Below are 27,134 nucleotides of genomic sequence, written 5' to 3' on the forward strand. Positions count from 1 at the left end.
CGCGCTATTTTGTGGTAGGTATCTGCTAAACACCTCCTGATTAGGAAGAGAAGTAAGACTTTCAGGTAACTAGAAGTCTCACACCCTATCCCTCAAGGGGTACTTCTGCCTCCCCAGTATCAGGTATAGCGACAACACAGCAGGGTACAAGCAATCCAGGAGTTTTGTGAAGTGTATCAATGATAACTTCAATGGAAATCAATGACAGACAATCAAGGAGTCCAAAAGGGAGACTCTGCTGGACCTGATACTTAGAAGCAAGGAAAAAGTGGTCAGGGTTGTGAAGGCTCAGGGCAGCCCTGGCTGCAGAAATTGTGAAATGGTAGAGTTCAAGATCCTGATAGAAGAGAACAAGGCAAATTGCAGGATCACACTTCCCTGGTCTCCTGGAAGACAGACTTTAGCTTCTTCAGGTATCTGTCTGGACGAATCCTATGAGAAATGGCCCTGGAGAGAAGCGAGTTCATGAGAGCTGTCTGACTTCCAGGGATCACCTCCTCCAGCCTTAAGAATGGCCCATGACAGCAAACAGGAAAACAAGCAAAGGTGGCAAGAGGCATGTATGGATGAATAAGGAAGCTCCTGAGTAAACACAAATGTAAAAAGGAAGAACTCAGGAAGTGGAAGTAGAGCCATGAGCAACATAGAATCACTGTCCTAGCTTGCAGGGCTAGGAAACGGTTAGGAAGCTCAAAGCAAAGGATATGAAGGACAATAAGTAAGACTTGTACAGGTTCATCTGCAGCAAAAGGAAGTCTAGAGAAAAACATCAACACGCTACTGAATATGGGAGGGGACATAGTGGCAAAAGGACGTGGAAAAAGCTGAAGTACTCAATGCCTTCTTTACCTTGTTTTTCACGGTTAAAGCTTGCACTTAGGAAGCTTTGGATACCTGTTGGGAAGTCTGGAGCAATGGAAACTTAGTCTTAGTAGAGAAAGATGAATATAGGGAACATTTCAATAAATTGAACATGCAAAAGTCGTGGGTCTCGTGAGATTTACCTGAGTGCCGAGGGAGCTGGCAGATATTATGATAAGAAGACATTCTTGATAATCTTTGGAAAGTCAAGCCAAGCTGGGAGGTTCTCAAGGACTGGAAAAATAAAAAAAGGGTGTTGTTGCTAACTTCAAGACAGCAAGAAGGGGGATCCAAGGAAACACAGGCCAGACAGCTTCATCTTGATTCCTAGAAAGATGATGGAATGAATTCTTCTGAAAACCAAAGCTCAGGCTTTGCAACACATGGAATTACATGTGGCGTTATTACATCTGGCTTTTCAATCACAAAACATTCAGAATTGTGCTAGCATTGAAACATTTTTACCAAATTCTCTTGAAGTTTGTGTTCTTTTATTCTGGCTGTTGTTGGTATTTTCCTTTGACACATTCCTACCAAATTCAATCACAGGCAGTCTTTATTATTGCTCATGCATATACCTTTCTACTTGCTATAGGCTTAACCCAACCTTTTGGGCAGCTGTAGGCAGTTACATCTTTTCACTGCTGGTGGAACTGCACACAACTGCATTTCTGGCTGTTGTGGGATCTCTGGGATCCACACAGGTACTGAAGAGGTTTTCGGCTGCTCAAGTATTCCGGCACTCTACAGAAGATCAGCTTGAAGCATTCTTACTTCCCTCCTGAAGGCATCTGTCCACTCCTTCCCTCCTAGCCATGCCTTCTTTCCACATACGCACAGTGGCTTCCTAGGGCTCTATAGTTATTCCATTAAGGATTTTGAGCTTCTATTAGGAAATGACCTAATTCTTAGATGCTGTAATGCTGTTTTCTTTGTAGAGATCAGCTTTATTGGGGTACAGCTCCAGGTTTTAAGACAGAGTACCTGAAGGGAAGTACATGTTTATGTGTCTAATAAGCGCCCTCATCTATAGCAATGCTGAGCATCCTTGAATACACAATGGAGCAAATTAAATGTCAACTGCTTAAATGTCAATTCAGAAATCTATATTTGGCAAATACTTTAACAAATACTTCCTATTGATGCTATTTAAATAAAGGTGGGAGTACCCTATTGTACTTTTTAGTATAGGTCCATAAATTCTAAACATTAAGAGTTAGAAATGAAAGTCAGCACTCTCCCATTCATACAAAAGCAAGGCATGTGCCCAGAGATGCCCATGTGCCCTTCAGCAGCTGAAACTCCACTCTGCAGCCTGCTTTCCGCCTGCATCAAATCCTACCTTCCTAGTTTCCAAGGCAACGGCAGAGCCCGGGAGATGGATGCACAAGGGAGGCAACAGGGATCCCACAACATTTTCATGTCAGTCCGTAATTTCCCATTGTTCAAAAAAGAATCACAAATGTACAAATGCGAAAGCTGCTCAGGCATACAAAATGTCTGCCTATGGCTTTATTCTCACTTATTTATAGTGAGTGACGTCATGTCTTTCTCAGACATATATATCAGAGGCTACGTGAGTTTTTGAATCTTTGTGTTGGTGCTCAGATGACAGGCTCTGTTCATTAGCTTATTGTTTCCTTTCTACCTGGTAACTACGATATTCCCACCTGATGAACGTTGTCTGAGTTCACCTTTGAAATCTGATGCTTAATCGCTTGTGATGTGCATTAAGATAGAAGAATATTTCTGCCACCAGCAAGAGGGTGGAATAGTTGTGAAGGTATTTTTAATTCTAATAATAAAATACCCAAAAGGAAAATCTATTTTTATTTCAAAATTACAACCCACTGCAGGCACTAGAAGCAATTAAATTCTACAACACTGAGCATGCTTTTATGAATGAGCAAAAGCAGTTTCATTGTAGAATCCTCTGTACTTGTTTTTATTGTACCTGGGGGGTTGTGTGTTTGGTCAAGAACAGAAGAGAAGAGAGGATGAGCAAGTGAGAGAACATCATGTCATGGAGCAATTTAAGGCACTGTCAGTACTAAAATGAGCCATGCTTCTTTTGAAGGAAGAATTGTTTCCTCGTGAACCTAATATTTCTTCTATAACCTATGGTTTCTCTTGTGAACTCAGATTATAACTTCCAAGAGTCAGGAATTTCTGTGAATATGGTTGTACAGGACACAGCAAAGACAACTCCACTTGTTTGGCTTCCAAAGTTACTATAATAAACACGACTACTTGTTCAGAAAATGACTCCAGAAAGGGAAAAATATGTTGATCATCATCAAGCAATGATTTACTGAGAAGAAAGGCAAAACAATGCAGCCTCTCATTATTTCTGCTTGGCACACCAGATGTGATGGGGTAGCAGCCAGATGGCTCCTTCCCCCATCCAGGCTGCATCTACCTTTTAAGATGGTTCATTAGACGAAATACGTCTGCTAGCTCTACAAACTGGGTCCACCGGTCAAGAGATGACTAAGATTCCAGCATCAATATAAATGAAATGCTGATATCATGTTTTCCAGGGTAGCTTATTTCCTGCACGTCATCAAGAACAAGGCACAGATAGTGACTTTGATCTGCTAGTCATCATTTCTTTTGTTCCTCAGCCTCCTTGCTTTATCTTGCAATCCGATAGTTACTTGTAATTCAAACTGACACTACGCAAACTCTAAACTTCATCTTGCGATATCTGCTAAGAGATGTAGTAGTTTGTGGTGGGATTTCAATGTACATTGCTTAAAATCACCTGGGTTCCCCACTGGAGAGTTGAGAGAGTCGTCCCACTTAGGTGGCTGAATCTACTAAATACCTCGCCCTGCCCTCTCCTGCTTCTAGCTGCCTGCCTTTTCCTGCTCTTTCACACCAGTTGTCCCTCTGGCACACTCCCCAATTTACTGTCCCTTACTGTGGAGTTCAGGGAGCTGAACTGACTGGTTAGAGGAGTAAGACACGCTCTGGAGCTGCCTAAGAAAATAACAAAGGTAACTTCCTGAAGCAGGGCAAGGGGAATAGCAGCTAGAGGATATTGAATCAGCCCAGCCCATGGAGCTACTCACCTCTGCAAGTGGCAGTTTCCTCAAGGCCCTGGAAATCTCTAATCCAAGCTTGCTCTTTCTCCATGCCTGCGAGGGTGCAGCTGGAATTTGTGAAAAACAGACATAAAATTAATTTAGTAATTATAAGACCAGCATCAGGCAGGATGCAGAGAAGCAGACTGTAAGAAGTCAACGCTTGAGTTTTGTTTAATGTTTGTAGAGCTTATTGTGAGACCATTTGAATTCTGCTTGAAAACTCTGTTTAATTATTCACCATGAGGGCAGCCAATATCTTTCTATTACATTCACGGAAAAATGTGGAAACATGTTTCAGTGCAAAACAACAGAGAACCGTTTACTGAACAAGCTGCACAATCTCTGCTACGGCAGCCATTTCAGCCTCTGGAGTGAGTGTTTTCACATTCTGCTTAAGCTGTGTTCACAATAACATTTCTGCTTGCAATGGTAGAGGCATTCTTGCCAAAAAGATAAGAAAACATGCCTTAAATTTACCAAGAAAGCCCAGTGAGAAAAATAATCTAATTGTAAAATATGACATATGGATAAATTGAGTCTAGTTAGAAAATCTATACAATACAAGAATCAAACATTGATAAAGAGGAATTTAACAAAGCTAACTCAATTTTTTCCCTTACAATTGGAACTCTACTTGTAAGGGAAAAGCGACTGTAAGTGGGGAAGGAGGGAAAGACCTACTCTCATATTATTTTGGGGTTTGCTAAGATACTGTAGGTAGCCTTCTTATGCACACACTTCAAAAAGACACAATTTTTCTTTCTGGCAGGTTCACAAGTAAAATGCTTGAAATGGGTTTGAAGCTAGGAGCAGGGGAATAGTTAGCTTTTTGTTAAACTGCTCAAAGAGAGGGAAAAGTTGTCACCTGCACTGTATCCTTTGCTGGTAGAATGGCTGGGGGCAAGAGAGGGGCAGGCTTTCATACCTGCCCCCACTACCATCCCTGTGCGTTGAATTCAAGTGTTCAGAGGGCTCCAGCTGGACAGGTGTCCATAGAGTCAGCGCCAAGAAATGTCTTTTTCTAAAATGCACCACGGCCTCAGGCACATTCCCATGACCAAATGCTTCCACTTTGAACGGTCATTTAGGCAAGCTAAAGATAACCCCCATCTAAAATGGAAGTATCCAAGATCTAATAGTCTGCTCTTTCCCATCTTAGTAAATAACAAACAGACCAGGGCAGGTGATTGCTGGACCATCAGTAGGCAGGTGCCTACCATGAATGAATTTTAGATTGGAAGGAGGAAAACTCTCAGATGTCTTTTTTTTTTAAGTCACAGACAAGATTAGCTCCAAATACTTATCCATAAAAATTTATTTTGAGTTGAGGAAAGGAGGAAAAAAATAACCTTACTTGGATTACCCTAGGCACATAAAACACATCAAAAGAGTCATGAGCTTTTTTTCTGTGGAAACACAGAAGCAGCTGAAAAATACACAGGAAGATCGAGAAGGGGATTTATCAGTAAATGAAAAAAAACAGTGCCTCCTCTACACTGAATGGGTTCAGGGAAACTGCGTTACCTATAGCTCTTAGGCAGGCTACTCTGAATGATCCCTAAAAACGTATGTTCGTTATGCTTTAATGTATAATGGAAAAGTATAACAGCATCCTTTGGGAGAAAGAATGTGTACCAAATAAAGGGGGTAGTCATATGGTTTCTCCAGAGAGAATTTTATCTCCTCATAGCTTTAGCAAACGAAAATATAAGGCTCATTAAACAGGAAGCAATAATTGAAGCACCTCCCACTGCAAAGCAGTTTAATATAGTTTAACAGCACTCCATTAAAAAAATGTAGTAAGACGAGGTTTTGGGAGGGTTTTTTTTGAAAATGATTTCAATGCAACACCATGAAACTTGCCATACTTAAAGCTAGTATCAGGATTCATCCTGTTATCTTGCACATAGCTTTGCCATTGGGCAAAGTAAGCAAGGGGAGAAATCGTTCTGGTGCATCGAGTATTGCTAGGTGCCTCAACTCATTCTGGTGAGGTAAGAAAGCTTGTCCCTCCAGGTACCAGAGCTGTGTTTTGCAGTAGGGTGTTGCAGCACTGTCCCATAAGGGCTCTGTCAGTTTATCAAGGTTTCTTTAAGCACATAATATTTGTGGAAATATCTAGAAGGACCTGCTAGTGCTATACTTTTCTGAAGTATGTGGCATCTGATAACATCATCCATGAGCATCATATTGGGGATTTGCTCTATTTTTACAGAAAATTGTCTGGAGAAGACTTGATCTAGATTCCCTTCTTTCTTTAGGTTATAAGTCCTATTGCTACTTTGGTTTATTATGTTCTTCCCCTCATATCTTCTGGAAAAATACACCTGTCAACAGGATGCATCTCAGGTTTGAATCTTAGGTTCTCATATCACTGGGACCACTGTATATTTAATGCAACCTGGTCTCTGATGTATATCGTCACCTCACATATGTTGGGAAGAGAAGAATCATTATTGCTCCCATTTAACAGATTGGAAAACATCTGCTGGAACACAGATATAAGCCTATGTTCTCAATAGATACTTAAATGTTTTGAAGAAACAGACCATATATTGAAATATCCTTCCTTGGTAAAATGGGTTTAGGTTGAGGTCCTAAAATTAAAAAGGGAAGGGAAATTAGAAGAGATTGGCATCTCAGAGCTAGCACACCTCATTCCATTACTATTTAAATTAAACCTACATCGTTAGTATGTAGCTGCTTTTACAGGCTTATTTAGCTTTATCATCTTGCATTTAGCCACAGACAGACTTGTTTGCCTTGGTCAAGATATTCTGCTAATGCACTTAAAAATGCCATGCATTAAAAAGGACACAAAGAGATTGTTCCCTACCCCAACACCATCAGCTCTAATCATCAAGAGAGGAGAATGCTCCCCTGCAGGCCATCATTGATATGTTGAAATAAAAATATATTGCTTGATATTAACTTCTATCTCAACACAAATGGGTTATTTTAAGCGGCTTAAGCTGCACGCCACTAAGCCTGTACTATCTAGCCTTGTTTCTTCCACACAGGATGCCTCACGCAAGACCTTTAACTGTAAAGGTATCATTCGTCACATGGACAAGTGCAAATTAACACTCAGTAGAGGTTAAGGCAGTCAGACTACCCAATCTGAAATCCTTTCAGTGGTTCTGCTTTCTTTGTGAAATAGAACAATTGCAGTCACAGGCACTTGCAAAGACTGTTGTTTGGCATACAGCATTCAGTCTCCACTTTTTATAGTTAATGAACTCCTGGGTGGTAGATAAAGCTGAAGCTCAAAGATTCAACAGAAAAAATGGTATCACAGCCCCCAGGCCCAGCAGGAGACTCATTCTCTTTTATATCTGGCCTACTGTACCTACCAAGGAGTTTTTAAACCTTCCAGAACCCCCTTTTCCTCTCCCTCCCTTGACTCTTACTGAAATGTCGGCTTGCGGGTTTTTTTTTTAATGATTATGACTGGAAAATAAGCTGTGTAGGATTTGTGAAAGGACATGTTTCTGTCTAGACTATCGCTATTTGAGATTTTTCTTCCTCTAGAAAAAAAAACAGAACACAAACAACAGCAAGCAATGTGGGATGGTGTCCTACTTTCTACTAAGGGAGCTGTAGTGAAATGTGTCGCTTGGGTAGCTCTTTTTGAGGGTTAGCTAGAGACAGAGTGCAATTACACCAAGAATTAGAAGCTAGACGTGCTGAACACTAGTGAAACCTGCTATAGTCCCACAGCAGAATGGAAGATCTTTACTATCAGATACCAGCTTCTCATAATTTCCTTAAACTGTGCTTAAATTTTGATTGCTGTCTCCCCTTCTCAGCTTTACAAAGCCATGCAGTACACAGTTTCAAGTGCAACCCAGCTAGGTGATTTCAAGGGAAGGTTACTGTGACAACCAAATAAGCTGTTATTTCCCCTAAGGGCTTGAGGCAGCAGGTAGTAACTTGATTACTAAAAAAACCTCAATGTGTTTAATGCTTAACCCCAGAACTGCTCAAGCACTAAGAAATGCAGGTACCACTGTGGGCGTATGTGGTTGTATGTTTACTGGCAGTTTAAGCACTTCTCATCCCACCTTATAGGTTATACATCAGAAGTGAAGAACATAGATGAGTGCAAATCCTTAGGTAGTGTTTGCTGTGCTGCACACCATCACACATCTCACCATAGGTTAATTAAGGCCATCAGCAAAGGAACAGGTTACACTCAAAGCAGGGTCTGCAGGCAGTGCAGTCAATTAACATAGCCAAAACAGGCAAGATATTAATCATGCACAGGAGCTCCCTTTTAAGTTTTTATTCCAGGAATTCCTTGTAAGCATTTCATTAGAGGATCACAAAAGAGGTTGCACACATTACCAGCTTTTTCAGAGGAGTAAGGACAACTGTAATTGTAGTATTGGTAGCAGATCTCAAAGCAACTTTTTTTTTTAGTACAGGACTTACCAACTAAGTGGTGTTTGGGTGAGGTAAGGACCAAGATTACATTTGGGTAATGGCCATACTCCATGGGGGAATTTTACTTTTGTTTTGTAGAGGTAAGAAAAGCCTCATAGACCCTATAGCTACTGACAAATGCATTATAGACCCCTCATGCAGGGTTTGTGCATCCTTAAAGCATACAGAAATATAAATCCTGCCCATCCCTCACTGTAAGGAAACTAAACTTACCTTAAAGATGCTCAACAGGCTGCTGCACTGCTCTCACCTGTCTAGGTAGAAATCCATTTCCTGCTGTAGGAACCAAGAGCATCAAATATCAACAGCCCTGTAAACACATAACTTGGATGTAGTAGACAGCTATTGTCAGGTTATCCACCCAACTGCTTCAAAGATTGTATGTATGCACTAAGAAGCATTTTGAACAATGTTTTCTAGAAAACTGCCCATCACCTCTTATCTTCTAAATGGAATTGATTGAAGAGTCAATCACTTTACAGTTGGGGGCAGCTTAGTGGCTATTTCTGGGAAGTACTCAAGAATTTTATGCCTTAGAAGAATATTCAGATTCTTAATGAAGTTCGAGTCATCTGCTAGTACACACCCCTACTTCTCTGCATAGATTTTTCTATTTAGAGAGAAGGGTTGGGGGAGACACCGCAGCTCAGGGCCAAGGCAAATCAGAGGCAGCCACCCACATGCATGTACTATAGGCCCTGCAACAAGTTAAATAAAAGCTGCTTGAATAGCAGTGGGTAAGCCTGCAGCTATCCTGTCAAATCAGTTTTGACAGCTTGTAGAGTGGAATTCAATACCTTCTCACTGACCTCACTACCATGTATGTCCATAAATAGGAGTTGCAGGATTCTCAAGTGCAATGTCTTCTTTCTGCTAGTTAAGGCAACATTTTCTGCAATGCTAGATTAACTGTTAGACATAGGACTATCTAACAGTGACACCCCCCCACCCCACCCCAGTTTCCATAAATTAACCACCACCTTAAGCCAAGCAACTGCAGTTTACCTATGCTGCCAAATTGGTGGGCTGAAAAAAAAAAATTCTTTTATTGAGTTAAACCTTTCTCTGAGATTAAGGATTAAAGAGTGAAGTTACAGAAAACTACAAGAGTTACTTTCTTAATTGAGAAAGAAATAAGTCAGAGGAGACAGTTTAGGACACAAAAAGCCTTTATGTTTGAGAAGTTAACCATTTCAACAGAAGACTCTGAAGTATTTTTGCAACTACTGTTACATTGGACAGTCAAGGATACAAAACTGCTGACAGAAGCAACAGTGGAGAGCACCAAATGAAAAAATGCATGCTTCAGCACAACTGCACAGATTCCTCCTCTCAATGAACACTTGCCTGCTCAGACTATACTTAATTCCTACCCATTTCAACTTTACGCCTCATCCTCCTCTCCTTCCTCTTCAAACTCCCCCTGCTCATCAGCAGTGGCATCCTGGTATTGCTGGTATTCGGAGACCAGGTCATTCATGTTGCTCTCCGCCTCCGTGAACTCCATTTCATCCATGCCCTCGCCGGTGTACCAGTGCAAGAAAGCCTTGCGCCGGAACATGGCCGTGAACTGCTCCGAGATCCTCTTGAAGAGCTCCTGAATGGCCGTGCTGTTGCCAATGAAGGTGGCGGACATCTTGAGACCACGTGGGGGAATGTCACAGACGGCCGTCTTCACATTGTTGGGGATCCACTCCACAAAGTAGCTGCTGTTCTTGTTCTGCACGTTGAGCATCTGCTCATCCACCTCCTTCATGGACATGCGGCCCCGGAAGATGGCAGCCACCGTCAGGTAGCGACCGTGGCGGGGGTCGCAGGCGGCCATCATGTTCTTGGAGTCAAACATCTGCTGCGTCAGCTCGGGCACCGTCAGGGCTCGGTACTGCTGGCTGCCACGGCTGGTGAGGGGGGCAAAGCCCGGCATGAAGAAGTGCAGCCGAGGGAAAGGCACCATGTTCACCGCCAGCTTGCGCAGGTCGGCGTTCAGCTGGCCCGGGAAGCGAAGGCAGGTGGTCACTCCGCTCATGGTGGCCGACACCAGGTGGTTGAGGTCCCCGTACGTGGGAGTGGTCAGCTTCAGGGTGCGGAAGCAAATGTCATACAGGGCCTCGTTGTCAATGCAGTAGGTCTCATCCGTGTTCTCCACCAGCTGGTGCACAGACAGGGTGGCATTGTAGGGCTCCACCACCGTGTCTGACACCTTGGGGGACGGCATGACGCTGAAGGTGTTCATGATGCGGTCGGGGTACTCCTCCCGGATCTTGCTGATGAGGAGGGTGCCCATGCCAGAGCCTGTGCCACCACCCAGCGAGTGGGTCAACTGGAAGCCCTGCAGGCAGTCACAGCTCTCCGACTCCTTCCTCACCACATCCAGGACAGAGTCCACCAGCTCGGCACCTTCCGTGTAGTGCCCCTTGGCCCAGTTGTTGCCAGCCCCACTCTGACCTAGACGATTGGACCAGAAGCAAGGTGCCCAGTTAGTGCTCCGCAGAGGAACAGATAGAATGCCACATCTCCTGCCCCACAAGGTTCACCCCCAACTTCCATCCCCACTGTGCTGTTGGGATTCGGGTCCCCCAGGGTCAGCAGCACACTTGCCCTGAGCCTTTTCCATGCAGGAATCTCCCGCTTTGAGACTCCTCCATGCCAGCCTCACTCACCAAAGACAAAGTTGTCAGGTCGGAAGATCTGTCCAAAGGGGCCGGAGCGCACAGAGTCCATTGTACCGGGCTCCAGGTCCACCAGGATGGCACGGGGGACATATTTGTTACCTGTGGGAGGAACCAGAGCCGGTGTTACAGCCTTACAGTCAGTATCACAGCCCTTCTGTGCTCCCTTCCATCTCTCTGCATTTCACTGCCCAGGACATGGAGGGTGGTGATGGAATTCGGTGGGAGGTAGGTGGGGATGGGAATACAAAGCAGCCATTTAAGCTGTGCTGGAGCATCACCGGCTATGGGAAGGGCTAAGGGAAAGCGGGATGCACAGAGGGACCCCGCCTTCCCACGCAGCAGCAAGGTGCCAGGAAGCTCTTTAGCAGAGGGGCGTTACCCGTGGCTTCATTGTAGTAGACGTTGATCCTCTCCAGCTGCAGGTCGCTGTCCCCGTGGTAGCTGCCAGTGGGGTCGATGCCGTGCTCATCGCTGATGACCTCCCAGAACTGCCGGGACCAGGGAACAAACGGAGGGTCTCAGCACCGCCCCGCCCGCGCCCCCTGCCCGAAGCCCCGCGACGTGGCGGACAGGGATTCGCCACGCGTGGGGGCGGCCCCGCCGGGCACCGCCACCCCCGGCTCCGCCGGCAGGGGTGTGGCACCGGCTCCCAGCCCCTTCCCTCCGCCCGCCCGGGACCCCTGCAGCCCGCGGGGGAGGTGGATGCGCGGCAGGGCTGCCCCGCACAAAACCCCGCATCCCGGCAGCCGCCCCGCATGGACGAGGTAGCGCAGTGATACTCCCAGCGGGAAGAGGGACTCCATTCCGGGACACGCGGAGCCCGGCTGGGCGGGCACCGCCCCGCGTTGCGGGCAGCACCGACGCCGATCGTTTTTCTCTGGGTCTGCGCGGTCCCCCCGCATCCCGCCGCATACCTTGGCGCCGATCTGGTTGCCGCACTGCCCGGCCTGGATGTGCACGATCTCACGCATGGTGCCCGGCGTTCCGAGGGTGCTCCGACACGCTCCTTTCCGCGCTGCACTCCTCCCGCTCCGCTCCCGCACTCGGCGCTGCAGCGGCCGCGCCCCGCGCCGGTCCGTTAAATCGAGAGCGGCGCCCCTCCCCCTGCGGTGACGTCATGCGGCATCGGCGCGGGGCCAATGGGCGCGGGCGGGCGGGGCGGACCCGCGGCATTGTCTGTGGCGGAGGGGGCGTAGTCAATGGGTGAATGGGGCGTGGTTTTGGTGAAGGGGCGTGGCTTGTATCTAGGGGGCGTGGCCAATGGGAGCGCCCGCCGCTCACCGGCGGTGCCGCCGCCGCCCCTGTTCGCCGCTGACAGCAGGGACAAAGGCGCTGAGCGTGGCTTAGGGGCAGCAGCGCTGGCTGCAGCTCAGAGAAGGGGGGCTCATTTCCCGTCCAGAGTGGGCATTTTCCAGTCCAGGGCTCTGCCCGTCCCGGGGCTTTGTTGGCCGCCCATGTGAACCGGCCCCGCCGCCGTCCCTCCGCCGCAGCCTTTTGTTCCCCGAGATGAGCAGCTTTCCCTGCCGCAGCGGCGGGCGTTGCCGCGGGGGCGGGGTGGGGAGGGTGCGGGGAGCCCGTCGGCTGCCACCGCCCCCCCCCCGTTCACACGGCGCCGGCGGGAGACTCCGCTTCCCCCGGAGGCACCGGGCAACCCCTGCCGGGAGCCCCGTGCCCTGCCCCGGTTCTCCTGCCCCCCGGCAGGACGCGGGCGGGTCTCCCCCAGCCACGTTTAAACCTCTCGTCCTCCCGCCCTGCCCGGTACCATGCACACGACTGCTGGAGATGCCTCCCTCCCGTTGCCCAGCACCGATAAGGATGCTCGCTTTGTAAAACTCCCAAACGAGTCTTAGAGACTTTATTTGCCGGTGTTTTCGGTGTCACCCCGGTGCCGAGCTCAGCTTTTTTTTCTCCGCCTAACGAAGTCGGATTTCGCTCCCATAGCTGAGCTAGGAGCCGCTTTCCAGCGAAGGGACCGGCTCCGCCCTGTCCCCTGTCTGGTTGCGACCCTCAGGCAGACAATGGACGAGGCGGCTGCTGCTGCAGAGGGCTCGAGGGGGGGGGCGGGCTGGGGGGGGGGGGGGCTTGGGAGGGGTGTTTTCCCTGAGCTCTGCAGCAATCGGCTCTTGCAAACTCACAGCACTTTGTCGCTTCGTTGCGGATTTATACATAATGAGGGATGAAGAAAGGCGAGGAGCTGAAAAGGGTCTGGGGGTGGTGGTGGTGGTGCTAGGGAGGGTTGAACATATGCGTCTCGGGGATGCTTTCCCCCGTTTATTCTGGGCCAGCCCGGTGTGGCACCGCGGGCATTACCAGGGGGAGGAGGAGGAGGCCGGGAGGAGGAAGAGAAGAGCATGGAGCCCCGCAAGGCCAGGCGGGCTCCCCGCAGCCCCGCTAAACCGGAGGTTAGCGACCCGCTGGATGAGCGCTGCAGCTATTCTAAAGGTGCAGAAAAAAAAACCCTTCATCCCCATTTCCAGCCCGTATTTCTTTGATATAGTCTTTCCTTTGTTCTATCCATGTGCTGGTTCCCCAAATCTTTCGAACCTCGTTTATGCAGATGGCCAACCCCGCCCGTGGTCCTCTAGACCTGATTTTCCATTCTTCCAAGGCAATTTGCAGAACAACGGGGCATCCTCCCAAGGATCCGCCAAAGCGTCCACACCTTTCTTTTGTTCACCTTACTGGGAGGAGGCATCCCAGCTTCCACAGGGGATGCTAGAACACACATTCTCGGGGGTGTCTCTTCAGTAGTGATTTTGAGGAAAATAAATCTGATCATTTGCACTCCCTGTAAAAATCTGTTTTTACTGGTCTAAGCCAGGAGCAATTTAATTATTTGGTTGACTACGCTCTACCAACAATGTGTAGCTTTAATTCCAAGGGAACTTGGTTGGGTTTTTTTTTTTTTTATTTTTCTCATGGCATGTTGAGTGCATAATCAACATCCACATCTCTAATTACTTGTTTAAAAATAACTTGCAGATTAGCAGCTCCAGCACAACACTGACCAGTTCAGGTAATGATTCAAAGTAATGCCACTCTTTCCCATGGCTGCGGTGGGTGTGCTCCTGAAACACTGTCGCAGCGCAACCCCATTACAGCAGAGCTGGTGCAAAATGCAGGTGCCATGAGTGCTCGCTGCTGTGATTTCCAAGTATTCTGCGTATCACACACTGCATATTAGTTATTGAGTAGATGAATTATTGACATTTCAGCACAAAAGGGAATAGCTGATTTTACACGTCCTCCATACCTATGTTAAGCTCCTTCCTAACAGCTTGAGGCTTCAAAGGAAGCCATTTTAAAATCCAATTCAAGGGAACCAGAATATTAGCACTGGAGGAAAGAAACCCACCCTGACTGCTTTATCTTAAAATAAATTAATTCACGTTCTTGAAATGTGTGGGGAGGGTTCAAGAATATCTTCTGTATAGAACTTGTTGAGACTGGAAGGAAAAAAAAAAAACGTGAAATGTTGATTTATAAAATAAACAACTACGTTAACGGGGGATGAGGGAAGAAATCCAGGTCTGTCTTTTCTGCAGTCCCAGACAAGAACCTTTAGAAGCAAACAGCAGCCATTCGAATAACTTCAGGAGACTTCAGACAAGGTCCAGCTTAATTCGAAGGTGAGCAGAGAAGTTTCCCTAAGGTTCAGCGTAGCTTATTGTGAATTACTTGCTGGGAAATGGACCGTTCAGCCCTCAGCTGCCAGTGCCTCTCCCCTCTCTGTATTTGCCTCACATCTATGTGTCTGTCAGAGCAGCCCCTGCCCCAGCCCCGGGCCAGCCCTGGCTGGATTCCTCCATCCCCAGTCTCCCCGGCAACCGGCCCCCCCTCTCGGCAGAAACGAGCTGCACAAAAAAGAAAGGAACAAAAAAACCCTGCAACATTTTCACTCGCCCGGCTGATTTCCCAGGGTGTAAAAGCATCGCGGCTATGGGAACACAGAAACGGCGGCTCACAGCGTTGTTCCACAGCCATCCTCGCTGGATATACAAGAGGAGGAATAGCATCACCTCAGACAAGAGTTTGTTTAATGAAGCTCAGAGGATCAACCCAGTTTTATCCCCTGTATCCTCTCCTCCCTCATTTTCATGGCTCCCACCCTCCCAGCTACAAGGCTGGGTGTGATCACCGTCACAGCTATTGAGGTGGTCAATGATGAAAGTCCCAACCCCCTTGCAGGATGCAGAAAGTCGCAAAAAAATGCTAACAAAAGCCCAAGGGAAGACTTGGTCATTTTGCTTTATAATAGGAAATATGTGCACTTGTGTGATGTACTGCAGCACAGTTTGTGGGTCAATAGAGGTTTTTCCTAAAGAGAAACTTGAAGACGTGCCCATCCCATGGCTCAGCATCCCATCTCACATCCTTGTCCATGGGCCCCTCTCAGAAGGACGTGAATGACTCAAAGACCTTGAAGTTATACCCAGGCCCTCAAGAGTGGCACTTCTGTATCTTGAGGTGCGAGACACTACAGTATGTAAAAATGAGAAAGAGGTTTGGACTCTCGCAAGCTGAGGTCCTACACCACAGAGCAAATTAGACAGTAGATGACCTATGCCTAGGGCAGCTCATTAGGTCATTTAGGGCAAGCCAAAATTTTGCTCTTCTGCATCCTACAACATTGTCACGGCATTGGTTTTGTGTGGCAAGGTTTTGATAGCGGGGGGCCACCAGGGTGGCTTTTGTGAGAAGTTGCTAGAAGCTTCCCTTATGTCCAGTACAGACTTGCCACTGGCCAAGTCCAAGCCCATCAGCGATGATGATAACATGTCTGTGATATTTAAGAAGGGGGGAAATAATGCAGGTGAAGAGAGGAGTGACAATATGTGAAAGAAACAACTCTGCAGACACAAAGGTCAGTGAAGAAGGAGGGGTAGGAGGTGCTCCAAGTGCTGGAGCAGAGAATCCCGTACAGCCCATGGAGGTTAATAGTGGAGCAGATATTCACCTGCAGCCTATGGAGGACCCCATGCTGGAGCAGGTAGATGCTTGAAGGAGGCCACGAGTCTGTGGGAAGCCCGTGCTGGAGCAGGTTTCTGGAAGGACCTGTGGACCCATGGAGTCCAAACCAGAGCAAATTTGCTGTCAGGACTTGTTACACTGTGGGGAAAGCATGCCTGAACACTCTGTTCCTGAAAGACTGCACCCAGTGGAAGGGGCCCATGCTGGAGCAGTTTGTGAAGAACTGCAGCTCATGAGAAGGAACGACATTGGAGAAGTTCATGGAGGACTGTCTGCCATGGGAGGGTCTCCACACTGGAGCAGGGTAAGAGTGTGAGGAGTCAGGCCCCTGAGAAGGAAGGAATTTCAGAGACAACATGTGACAAACTGACCGCAACCCCTTTTCCCTGTCCCCCTGCCCTGCTGAGATGGAGGAGGTAGAGAAAATTGTGAGTACAGTTAAGCCCAAGAAGAAGGAGGGGGGGAGGGTGTTTTTTAAGATTTGCGGTTTTTTCTCATTATCCTGCTCTTGTTTATTTCACATACAGGTTTCATGGAGTCTATGCCAGTGACTGGAACCACCTATGCTGTCTGGTAGGAAAGGAAAAGGGGCAGACAAGGCTGGTAGCAACAGCACCCACGGCAGTGCTAGATGTGACCCTCTGTATACTGGCCCCAGCAAAAGCTCTGGATGTAGCATGGCCAGGCTGCACAGCTTCAATCCAGGCTCTAGAGGAAATCACTAAGCTATGGGAGAGTAAGAAGTGCAGCACCACAGCTGATAAGAAAGGATACAACTGCAGGCAGAGATAGGATTATCAGAACATGCTCGTTAGTAGCTCAAGGACAGGGGAGGAAGAAAGGATCAACACCAGCGTGGAAAGTTGTGAGATCCTAATGAAAGAAAACAAGGAAGCGGCACAAAACTGCAGTGCGTCAACACTGAAGACACATTGGTGGGAATAGCAAAGGCCAACTTGCCTCCTCCAGCCCACACCTGCCCAGCCAGCACACCAGCAGCTGCCTCTGCCCATCAGTGTAATGCTTAAGTCCCAAAGCTCATCAAACCCAAGCTGTCTTCAGGCCACAGTATCTAGGATTGATGGCAATGTGTGCCCAGTGAGACATACCCAGAGAGCCTAGGACCAAGCAGCAACTGGTGGCTATGTCATTGGCTTGGTCCAGGCTCTGGCCATGTAGTCCCATGCTCACAGAGGAAGCACACTGGGGGAGCAGGGGTACCCCTCTGGTGCTGCCACACTTGCCCTGCAGCCCCTGTTGGTGCTCCCTGTCTGGGGCTGTCCCTGGCCTCAACAGAGGTAAAACCAGGGGCTGCTTGTGCAGCCACATGGGGCTGCTACGAGTCTGCCCTGCAACTGGCTTCAACCAGATCACGGCATTATTTCTTTTTTCTTTTACTGCTGCTGCAAGCTGCTGTTTCTATTAGTTACTTAAAAATGTGTGAATGATTTAATTATATTGGAGACACTGTCTGCACCTACCTGCTCACCAGTTACTCATTATTAGACAAGCTAAGGGTTGCTCTCATGAAACAAAAGCCAGGGCAAGACTGTTGGCCAGAACCGACTCAGCACTCTTGGAAAAGAAAACCCCCAGCCTCAGATTTAAGACTTTCACTGAGATACTTTGTCACCACAAATTACAATAGTAAGAAGTCCCAAAGGAGGTTTTGAGGGTCACAGCAGCACCACACGACACCTTTCATGTGCCTAGCACCACGTATCATGAGCTCAGTCCCTGCTAGCACATGCTGGACCTGTCACAGCATTATTTCTTATTTCATCTCATTCATACTTAGGCTTTTGGGTATGCCCTTATATAAGTCAAGAATAATAATTCAAGCATTTAATGATGTCTCCAACATATTTAACAGATGAGAATATAAGCCACAGAAGTGCAAAGGAGAAATGAAAAATTATTTCTCTAATTAGGAAATTATTGAATGAAGAGAAGCAATGAGCAGGTAGGAGGCAAAGGGCAGTTTTCCTGCAATCGAGTGAGAATGCTGATGAGAAATTGATCTGCTTTCTAATAAATCTGCTTGCCTAGCCCCCAAACATGGCAAGATGCTGTACGGATGCTGGGGTCCCCTAACCAATGATGGGAAGGCATTTTGATTCCTGTGTGCTCTGCTCTCTAGGCATAAATATTAATAAGGTTCCAGCCTCAGTGCTCGTGCTGATGCAGCTGTTTCTACATTCATGTGGAACAAATTCAGTAAATCCAAAAGAGCAAGGCATAAAAGAAAATATTCACTCGCTTGTCTGAGATACTCTTGAGTCTTGGTCCTTTCTTTCCTAAGCTGGATCTTTTTGTGTGTATTCGGGCTGAACTGAGATGCAACAATTTTGCATAGTTTGAGGATCTGGTTGCAAATGGCAGTGTGAGAGGGTAAAACCACTGTAAGACCCCCATATGCAGTCACCAGGTCAGAATCTGGCACCGCAGCGATACAGAAGACACATGCCTAGTGAACGCTCCTTTTCGCTTTGATCCTTCTTGGCAAGCGTTTTTCCTTTTCCACCCCAAGGACTCATCTTTGAAACTCACATAGCAACACGCTGCCCTGCATCGTTACCTGAGTCGAGTCTCTCTACTGAATCCATTGCCTTGCTCGCCAGCTAGGATTTAGTACGTGAAGGAAGCAGGAGTCTTTGTAGCCGGATTGAACAAAGCATTTTTCTCAAGGTCTTCTGCCACCACCCTGCTCTCTCCTCTCTGCAGTAATATTGCGGCTGACAGCGCTGGTTGCTGTAAGGAAGAGTGCGCTTGTCAACTCGTTAACACTTGCTTTTTTTCCCCTTGCGAAAGGCATGGTTGTGCAAATGAATTGTAAAGATCTTATCAGGCAGCTGTTGTGGCTGCACTCAGGTGCTTCGGATGCGCATCTTTCAGAAGATTGGAAAGAAAACAAATACAATTTTGAAGGCTGAAAAAAAATATGCCCCCAGATCACTCACATAAATATATTAAATCTCTGTCTTACTAGAAAACAAAACGACTGTTAGGGAGGATTTCTCTCTCCCCAGCATCAGTTACCCTTCTGTGTTGGGCTGGAGGGAGAAATCTGGGTGTCAAGAGCTTGCAGCTGCGAAAAACAGGATTTGGGGAACTGCACGGGACTCTGCTGCGCTGTCAGTACAGCGGCACAACCTCCCTCCTAACGGCAGGATTTACACAAAGGCTTTGATCTGGTTTATGAAAGCTGAAAGCATCCTCACCAAGCTAGAACCTGCAGCAGAGAGGAAAACACTGTTTCCATTCCTTCATTGCCCTTGTACTTTAATAAATTCCTGTCGCTGGGACTGCAGCGATGGGGAAAAGGTGGCAAAACTGGAGTGTGGCGACATAGGGCCCCTGTGCCGGCGCTGACAGCATCACTCGGGGCAATCTGGGTAGGTGGGTGGCAGGTGCTTATAGGGGAGCATGGAGAGGGCGTTGGTCTGTGCCTGCAGAGCCGTCCCTCACCTTGGCACCGGTGGGGATGCAGGTAGGTGGGTGAGATATCCAGCAGTAACTCAGGAGCCCAAACTGCAGCATTTTGGACAACTGCTAAGCAAAGTTCATCATTACAAATTTTATTATCAGCTCACAGAAGTTAGCAGGTGTCTTTTTTCAATTTATTTCTGTAGAGGCTGGCTCAGATCCTGAATCTATTAAAGAAAGGTATCACTCCCAAATGCCATTAATTCCTTTGTCCTCCTCTCTCTTCTTCTTTTCCCTTTTATGGTTCTTTCATTGATAATTTTCACCTGATTTGGTTTTGCCTCATGAGAAATGCATAACAACTGTCCCTTAATGGGACTTCATGCATACACAAGCTTTTCAGGCCTAGGGAAGGTCACCATTCATCCCAGGACTCTGTAACAACAGTAGCAACAGTGCCTGGCACCAGGTTTTTCAAACACCAAGCAGAAAAGGGGGATGATTTCTCCTGCTTTCTGAGAGGCAGCTTGGAAAGACGGGTTTCAGTTGCTGTTCTAGGGCAGGTCACAGACTTTGAAGATGCAGCTTCAGCCTGTTGGGAACATACTTGACTTTGAAATACAGTAAAGGAACCTTGATAACGTTTTCCTAGGGTAGTATGTTCTGACTGTTAACTACTCTATCTGTTCTGTTGTCATGCAAATAGGCAGCACACTCATCTTTGGATTTGAATCTGGAGATTAGAGACAGATCACTGCAGTGATGGTAGTGAAAATTATATTTTGTGTAATCTTCAATAATATCAGGTACAGTGATTAGATGGCAATATTAGCTGTTTAATACCATGCTGCTAGGAAAGCAAATACAGCTCTGATCTAAATTATGCTGTTCAAGAACTGCACTACAGGCTTGGAGAGCCTGACGCAAACAACCACACCCCAGTGGATCAGATGGTGTTGGGCTGCTTTCTAGTAACCTACAGGTACAATGCTAGGACTTGGGATATTTACTCTTGCTGCAAAATCACTGTATTCGATAGAGCAGGAAGGAAAAGCCAAAAGAAAGGCTGGCTTGAGCTAAGCCACCTCTGAGCAAACACTTGAGGGCTGCTAAGGGACAATGCCAAGCCTGTTGGCTTCACTGCTTGTCCAAAGAGGAGGAAGCAAAATAATCCAAGCTTATTTTGTCCAGCTGGTTTTGCCTGAAAATGGAAAAAATCAAAAGGCCATGGCATTACTTTAAAAAGCAATGAAAGAGAGTAGCTGTTTGGAGAACCAGGCTGAGAGGCAGGCACTTGCTGGCATGCTTGAGAAAGGAGGAAGCTGTGGGTAAGCATGTCCAGTCAGAGCTGCAGGCTAAGGGATTCAGTTGACAGAGACTATTAAGCTCAAGGCCCAATCTAAGGAGGAAAAGAAGATTAATGGAAATTCTGCCATCAGCAAAGGGAAAGTAGCCAGAGGGATGGGGAAGAGATCAAAAGTGCATCTAGCCCCATAACCATGACAATAACAGCCTTTGTTTTGCTACTGCTAGCACTGCATGTTGTTAAATCAGTGACTTCCACAGCTAAGAACATAATTCTTTGCAACCTGAGCAGACAAATGAGTCCTTGAGTCGGTAGGGGACTGGCATCCCATCAGGTTCAAGGACACAACATGCCCTGCACAAGTTACTTACCTCAGCCTTGTGTCCTGCTAGGTGACCCAAGGGCAGAAAACAGTGGGATCCATCAGATATGTTGTATGTAATGTAGGATGTAGGCATTGAATTGAGCAATATAAGGGAAGACAATTTTCAGTACTACTTGATTATTTTCTTCTTCCCTTCTCAGACTTTCAAAAGCACAGTTCCATTAAGCTTTCATGCCTGTTCCTTTTCCAGTCACGTCACAGGTATTTAATAGCCCATTGCTTGTGCAGATCTCAGTACAGCTGCTGGCTTTTGTGCATAAGAGCCGGTGTTTGTAAGCTGCTTCAAGACTGTCCACCGAGAAGCAGTGTATCTGCATAGGAAATATGATTTCCAGTCGACCGTGTCTTCTTGTCCTCAAGGGGAGCAATGAGTCACTCTGTGTTAGTGCCTCCTATCTAGCAGCTATGAGCGTACATGTCCCAAATGCTCTGATAGATCTAAGACAAGTTTCTCCAATGACTCACATATGAATAAAAGGAAAATGTCTCATTTGATAAGGGCAGAAATTTAGTCTGAGCTTACAAAGGTCCTTACAAGCTGTGTGTTAGACAGACTTTTGTTCAGCTGCAGGAAGACAGGCAAGGGTTATTGCACTCCTCCAGTCTGCAGAGGAGTGAAATAATGCAGAGTAGGAGGGATTTGCACAAGGTCACCATGCCAGTTGGGCATAAAACCTAACAGTCCCGATTTCTAGTCCAACATGCTGTGCATTGGGTCACAAGGTGCCCATGAGAGGATCACTGTGCCATGTGCATCCCAGGCCGGGAAATCCTTATAGCTGACATTACAAACCCCAGAAAAAAAGAAGAGGCATTTACTGAAAGGAAAAAGCTGGTACCTTAAGTCTTTTGCAAATCAGAACCGGATTTCCTCGGAGCAAGGCTTGTCTGGGTATCAAAAGATGCATAGAGCAGTTACTATAACAGGTTTGCTAACACCCTCACAGCAGCTATTGCAGATGTGTAATTGCTTTTACATCTACATGCTGCATTTCCTCACAGGTGCTTTTTCATACATGTTTTTTCTAGGGGGAGGGGCTGGCCTTGGTATTGTTTTGGATCACGAGATTCATAGCATAAATTTGGTGCGATTCCTTTGGAGATCCCTTAAACTGTGTTTTTCAAACAAGTTAACTAGTTTGATGGCCTGATTTTCTGAAACTCCCAGAAATCCATCCTAGATTCTCTTCTGGTTTTTTTTTCTGGAACCATAAGTCAGGCCGGTCAACTCTTGACAAAGAGTTTTGAGCCCTCAAGTTAAGAAAGTGCTGCAGCCATGATTAGATGTTCCAAGAGCAGATTCCCATAACAGCTGAATAAACATCCCATCCCAGTCAGCTGCTGCCTCTCTCAGCTTTCCCCAACTCCCATTCCTTTTGTATGGGAATCCTCAAGGAGCCAAAATCACAAAAAATAAACACGGCAACAAGAGGGAACAGATTTTGGCTGATTTATTTCCCAAGACCAACTCATCATCTTAGCAGATGAGCCCTAGAATGCAATAATGGGGTAGTAACACCTAATATTGGTTTAGATGGCCACTGCATCAAAGCCACAGCAATTGTACAGCACAAGCAGAGACATGTCTCCCTTTCTCACTTGCTGGTGCTCACTGAATGCTGCCCTCTACTATGGCAGCCAAAGTATTTGAACTAGACCAAAGGACTGATCCATCTGAGAAAAACAATCTAATGATGACAAAAGAAGAAAAAAAAAAAACAGAAAAAAAAAAAAAGAAAAGGAAGTATTTTGCAGCTCCTCAGGTGCCCCAATGGCACAGGGACAGAAAAATACCCCCTCTGCCACCAGTGGCACTAAGGAAAGTCCGCCTATGGGTCTTCAACACGAAGAAACAGTCCGCCTGCTTCAACATGAAGCAGGCCCCCAAACATCTGGGGCTGCAGTACAGCTACTGTTGCAGCAGCCTAGTACTATGAAGCCTCACCAGAGGAGCTGAGAGGCTTCATTTTGCTTCACTGAGAGGTCATTTACTCCTCTGCAAAAGGACAACAAACCAAGAAAACTGGCATGTCCTGAAGCATCAGCAAAGGGTTTACTGACACACACTAATGGTCAACTTCACGTGTCAAATTCACACTTCATTCCTGCAGGAGCAAAAGTGTAAGAATACATTTTAGAATCAGAAAACATTTGCTTCTTTCAGTGACATCCCTGTTCGTGAGAACATGCTTTATGTCTCTTAATTCCTCAGTTACCAGGAAGAAGATCTTTTTCCTGGCTTAAAACTGTACTGGGAGTAGGAGAGGATGGGCAGTAGATACACACGCATCCATGTATGCATGCAGTGCTTTTACAACACTATCTTTGCTTTATCATTGGTTTGCCATCTGGTGTCTCACTGCAGCTGAGACTCATTCTAGCCTTATACCTGATAAATAAGGCAGACTAATGGATACTGCATTAATGACCACAGGAAAAAAGACAAGCACCTTTAAGGAAATGCAAGAGATTCCCTAGGCTGCCGGAGTGCTTTCCCCTCTCATTTTACAGAGCCTCTGATGGCTTTACAACACTCTAACTAGGAAATTCATTTCACACTTGATAGTCTGGTTCTGCACAGCTCCTCTCACTCGTCACACCTGCATTACAAATAAAATGCTTACTCAGCATTTTACTCACTAGATAAATCGGTTTTCCTCTTCTGAGCTTAAACGAGGATTTAGCATGGTCTACAGATGACAGCTACATTTCAGAGAAAAGCATTAAATAGAACTGCTTAGGTGTAGAGGAACCATATGGCTTACCTTCAGAGGTCTGCAGGGCTTAGGATCCCAAGGAAAGCTACAAGCACTTTGGAAAAGACTCCTGATGAGAAGAGGAGCAAATCAGAACATGATGGAATTGTGGGTGGTTCCCCCCTAAGAAGGAGCAAAGCTGTAGACAGCTTTGGAAGCAACACAAGAAACTTGTACTTGATGTGGAAAGACCAGGAAAGAAAACAGAATTCTCTTACTTCAATCCAGCAGATCACTTAAACTTAGGTTTAGGAGGCCCAAACTTCCAAACCGGGAGGAAGCATGCTGGGCTTGAACTTCGTTAGAGAAGTGAGACTCCACTGCAGAAACCATCTCTGTTCCAGCGTAACAGAGAAATTGGCTCTGAACACTTAAAGAAGGATTTGCCTACATGAATAAACACATCTGCAAAAGTGTACACCTTTTACCTTTCACCCTCTCCTCCACTGGAGTCAGCAGAAATCAGTCATGGGCGGATGCTTCTCACTCAAAAGAGAGATCTGAAGCAGCTCAGATGAACTGTGCCCTAAAATTGCCTGCTTCTCTCCCCTGATCAAGTGAGCCGGGGGCAAATCTCCATCACCCACAGGTGTCTAATCACAGGAATCTCACCCCCACCACCTGTGTGGCTCCCAGCAGATATTTTATCTGTGCCTTCATTTTTATTGCTGCAATGCACCCAGCAAGTGATACATTTCACTGTGTTAGGTGGGGGCCTTACCCCCTCCCTAAGTGCAAAGCGAACGTGCAGCTGCATCAAGCAGAAAGAGGAATGAGCATTCAATGCAGGTAGCCAGCACCTGGCCCCTTCCAAGGTGGCTTTTGTCACCTGTTTGCCTTCCTGCCTAAATGTCAGTTTGTGACAGGCTACTAGGACAGGGAGAGGCTGATTTTCAAGCCCCAGCACAAGCCTCAGGCTCTGCAGATATTCACCTTGTAGAAGGCCAGTTCACACAGAGCCAAAGAATTGGGATAGGCTGTGGAGGTGGGGTGTAGGGGAGAGCTGGGGACCAGCACAAACCTGACCCTGCTGGAGCAGCAAGGCGAGGGACAGGCGTAGCTGGAGTCTGCTACCATACATCCCATGATGCTTTGTGCAAGCACTAAGTGACAAATGTAGGGCAGAGGAGGTGGCTTGTGACACCCCCCACCCCCCCCCCCTCCAAGCTGATCCTGTGCCGTGGGATATTGGGGTATGGCAGCTGAGCTGGGCTTAGCTGCCTCCCGGGATTTAGCATTGATGTGGCAGCATGGGCAGAAATTAGCAGGGCTGTGGGTTTTGTTTTTTAGCAGATGCCAGTAGAAACAGGGAGGCTTAGAGAAGAAAAGTGATGAGTAGTTCATTATTTTTCCCGTTTCTTCAGTGTGAAAATGAAGTTTTAGAATTTGGAGATGGAAATATTGATTTCTAGAAATGAATACAATATTGGAGGCAGAGGAAACATTAACTAAAAACCCAGTCCATGTCATTAATTTGCTTGTTTCTTAGGCAGAGATAACACCCTGCCCGTGGTTCAAAAATAGGCGTTTCTAATTGCAACTGGCCCATGGCCATCAGTGTGCTGGCTGTATTCTCACCAGCAACAGACGGCACAGTTAAGGAAAATCCTTTTCAGTAATGACCAGCTTAGCTGTGCTCCGGTGAAAGTGTGGTAGGCACAAAATTCATACCCAAAGTAGGGCCTTTAATTCGTAGTCCCATATTCTCCGGAGCTCAGCCAACCCAACTCGCTTGCTTTGTAGATTCCCAGTAATCCAAAAAACTTCCAGAGCTGAATGAAGCCAAGGTCACCGTGACATTCCTCCTCCCCTTCCTCAGGGAGGGTCCGAGGCTGCACAGCCTCACCCTTTCCTTTAGCCTGAAACCACAGAGTGACTCCTCGAAGCAGCCTGGACCCCTGTTTACCGGCCGTGCCTCTGCAAGCAGGGGTTCACCTGCCATCTAGTGGGGTTTCTCCATCCGTGCGGCTGCCTCCACCAGTTGTAGTAAACGTTGTTTTTCCGTGTTAGGTTTTAGATTCATTTTACTGATGTTGTCAACTGTCAGTCAAGATGGACTTCAGTTCTGCGAGATCTTTGCTTATGAGATTTTCTTATGAGTGAATTTAAGTTTTCCTGTTCTCAAACAAGCATGACCCAAAACCTCCAAACCATATACTTACGTTCTTTGTTTAGAATATTGGTAGATGTTAGGATTTCATAGTTGTCTTTTGGCTCACTTATTATTAACTGTGTTTAATGTAAGCACATGCATTGGACCAATACCATATCATAGAATCCTAGAATATTTTGGGATGGAAAGGATCTTAAAGATCATCCAATTCCAACCTCCCTGCCATGGGCAGGGACACCCACTAGATCAGGCTGCCCAAGGCCCCATCCAGCCTGGCCTTGAACATCTCCAGGGATGGGGCATCCACAACTTTCCTGGGCAACCTGTGCCAGTGCCTCACCACCCTCATCATGAAGAGAGTCCTCCTTCGGTCTAGTCTAAATCCACTCCTCTCCAGTTTGTACCCATTGCCCCTAGTACTGTCACTACAAGCCTTTGTAAAAAGTCCCTCCCAAAATTTCAGTGCTTCTGATACATTTCTATACAGATCTTTGATTCTTTTTTTCTCCCCTCCACTGATGCCCATAATGGGGTTGGGTGGTGAGGTGTCTTTGCAGTCCTTTTGTTGAAGAAGCTTGGAAGACGGAGGGGTGTGTGTTTGTGCTGGCGGGGCCAGCGCACTGGCAAGGGGGAGGCATGAAGGGGAGGATTTGTGCACCTAATAGTGCATGTTCACTCATTGTGATTTCAATAAAGGATGGGGGATGATGTGATTGAGAGCAACCCTGCAGAAAAGGACTTGGGGGTGCTGACTGATGAGAAACTTGACAGGACCTGGCAATGCATGCTCGCAGCCCAGAAGGCCAACCATATAGAATCATAGAATGATAGAATAGATAGGGTTGGAAGGGACCTTAAAGATCGTCTAGTTCCAACCTCCTTGCCATGGGCAGGCACATCTCACTAAATCAGGCTACCCAAGGCCCCATCCAACCTGGCCTTGAACACCTCCAGGGATGGGGCATCCACAACTTCCCTTGGTAAGTCTTCCTAATATCTAGTCTAAATCTGCCCCTCTCCAGTTTGTACCTGCTGGTCCTCCTCCCGTCACCACCAGCCTTTGTGAATAGCCCCTCCCCAGCTTTCCTGTGGGCCCCCTTCAGGTGCTG

The 27,134-nt window shown here is 46.8% G+C and overlaps 1 protein-coding gene across 1 annotated transcript; it reads right to left on the reverse strand.

Moving 5' to 3' along the window:
* Nucleotides 1-9,547: 9,547 nt before the first annotated feature.
* On the reverse strand, nucleotides 9,548-12,141 carry LOC128851241 (tubulin beta-2 chain). The gene is made up of 4 exons (XM_054058773.1): nucleotides 11,983-12,141; nucleotides 11,448-11,556; nucleotides 11,057-11,167; nucleotides 9,548-10,841 (listed from the first exon to the last, which is right to left on the reverse strand). The coding sequence occupies exons 1-4, from the start codon at nucleotides 12,037-12,039 to the stop codon at nucleotides 9,781-9,783; spliced, it is 1,338 nt and encodes a 445-aa protein (XP_053914748.1). The 5' UTR covers nucleotides 12,040-12,141; the 3' UTR covers nucleotides 9,548-9,780.
* Between the last annotated feature and the right edge of the window lie 14,993 nt (nucleotides 12,142-27,134).

This window comes from Cuculus canorus, chromosome 2, assembly GCF_017976375.1.
Source record: "Cuculus canorus isolate bCucCan1 chromosome 2, bCucCan1.pri, whole genome shotgun sequence".
Taxonomy (NCBI): domain Eukaryota; kingdom Metazoa; phylum Chordata; class Aves; order Cuculiformes; family Cuculidae; genus Cuculus; species Cuculus canorus.

Excerpts from the sequence above, each read along its gene's own strand:
- LOC128851241 (XM_054058773.1), bottom strand. The coding sequence starts at position 12,039 with ATGCGTGAGATCGTGCACATCCAGGCCGGGCAGTGCGGCAACCAGATC. Across the intron at positions 11,168-11,447 it reads CTACTACAATGAAGCCACGG|GTAACAAATATGTCCCCCGT; the intron begins GTAACGCCCCTC and ends TTCCTCCCACAG. Across the intron at positions 10,842-11,056 it reads ACCTGACAACTTTGTCTTTG|GTCAGAGTGGGGCTGGCAAC; the intron begins GTGAGTGAGGCT and ends CCAATCGTCTAG.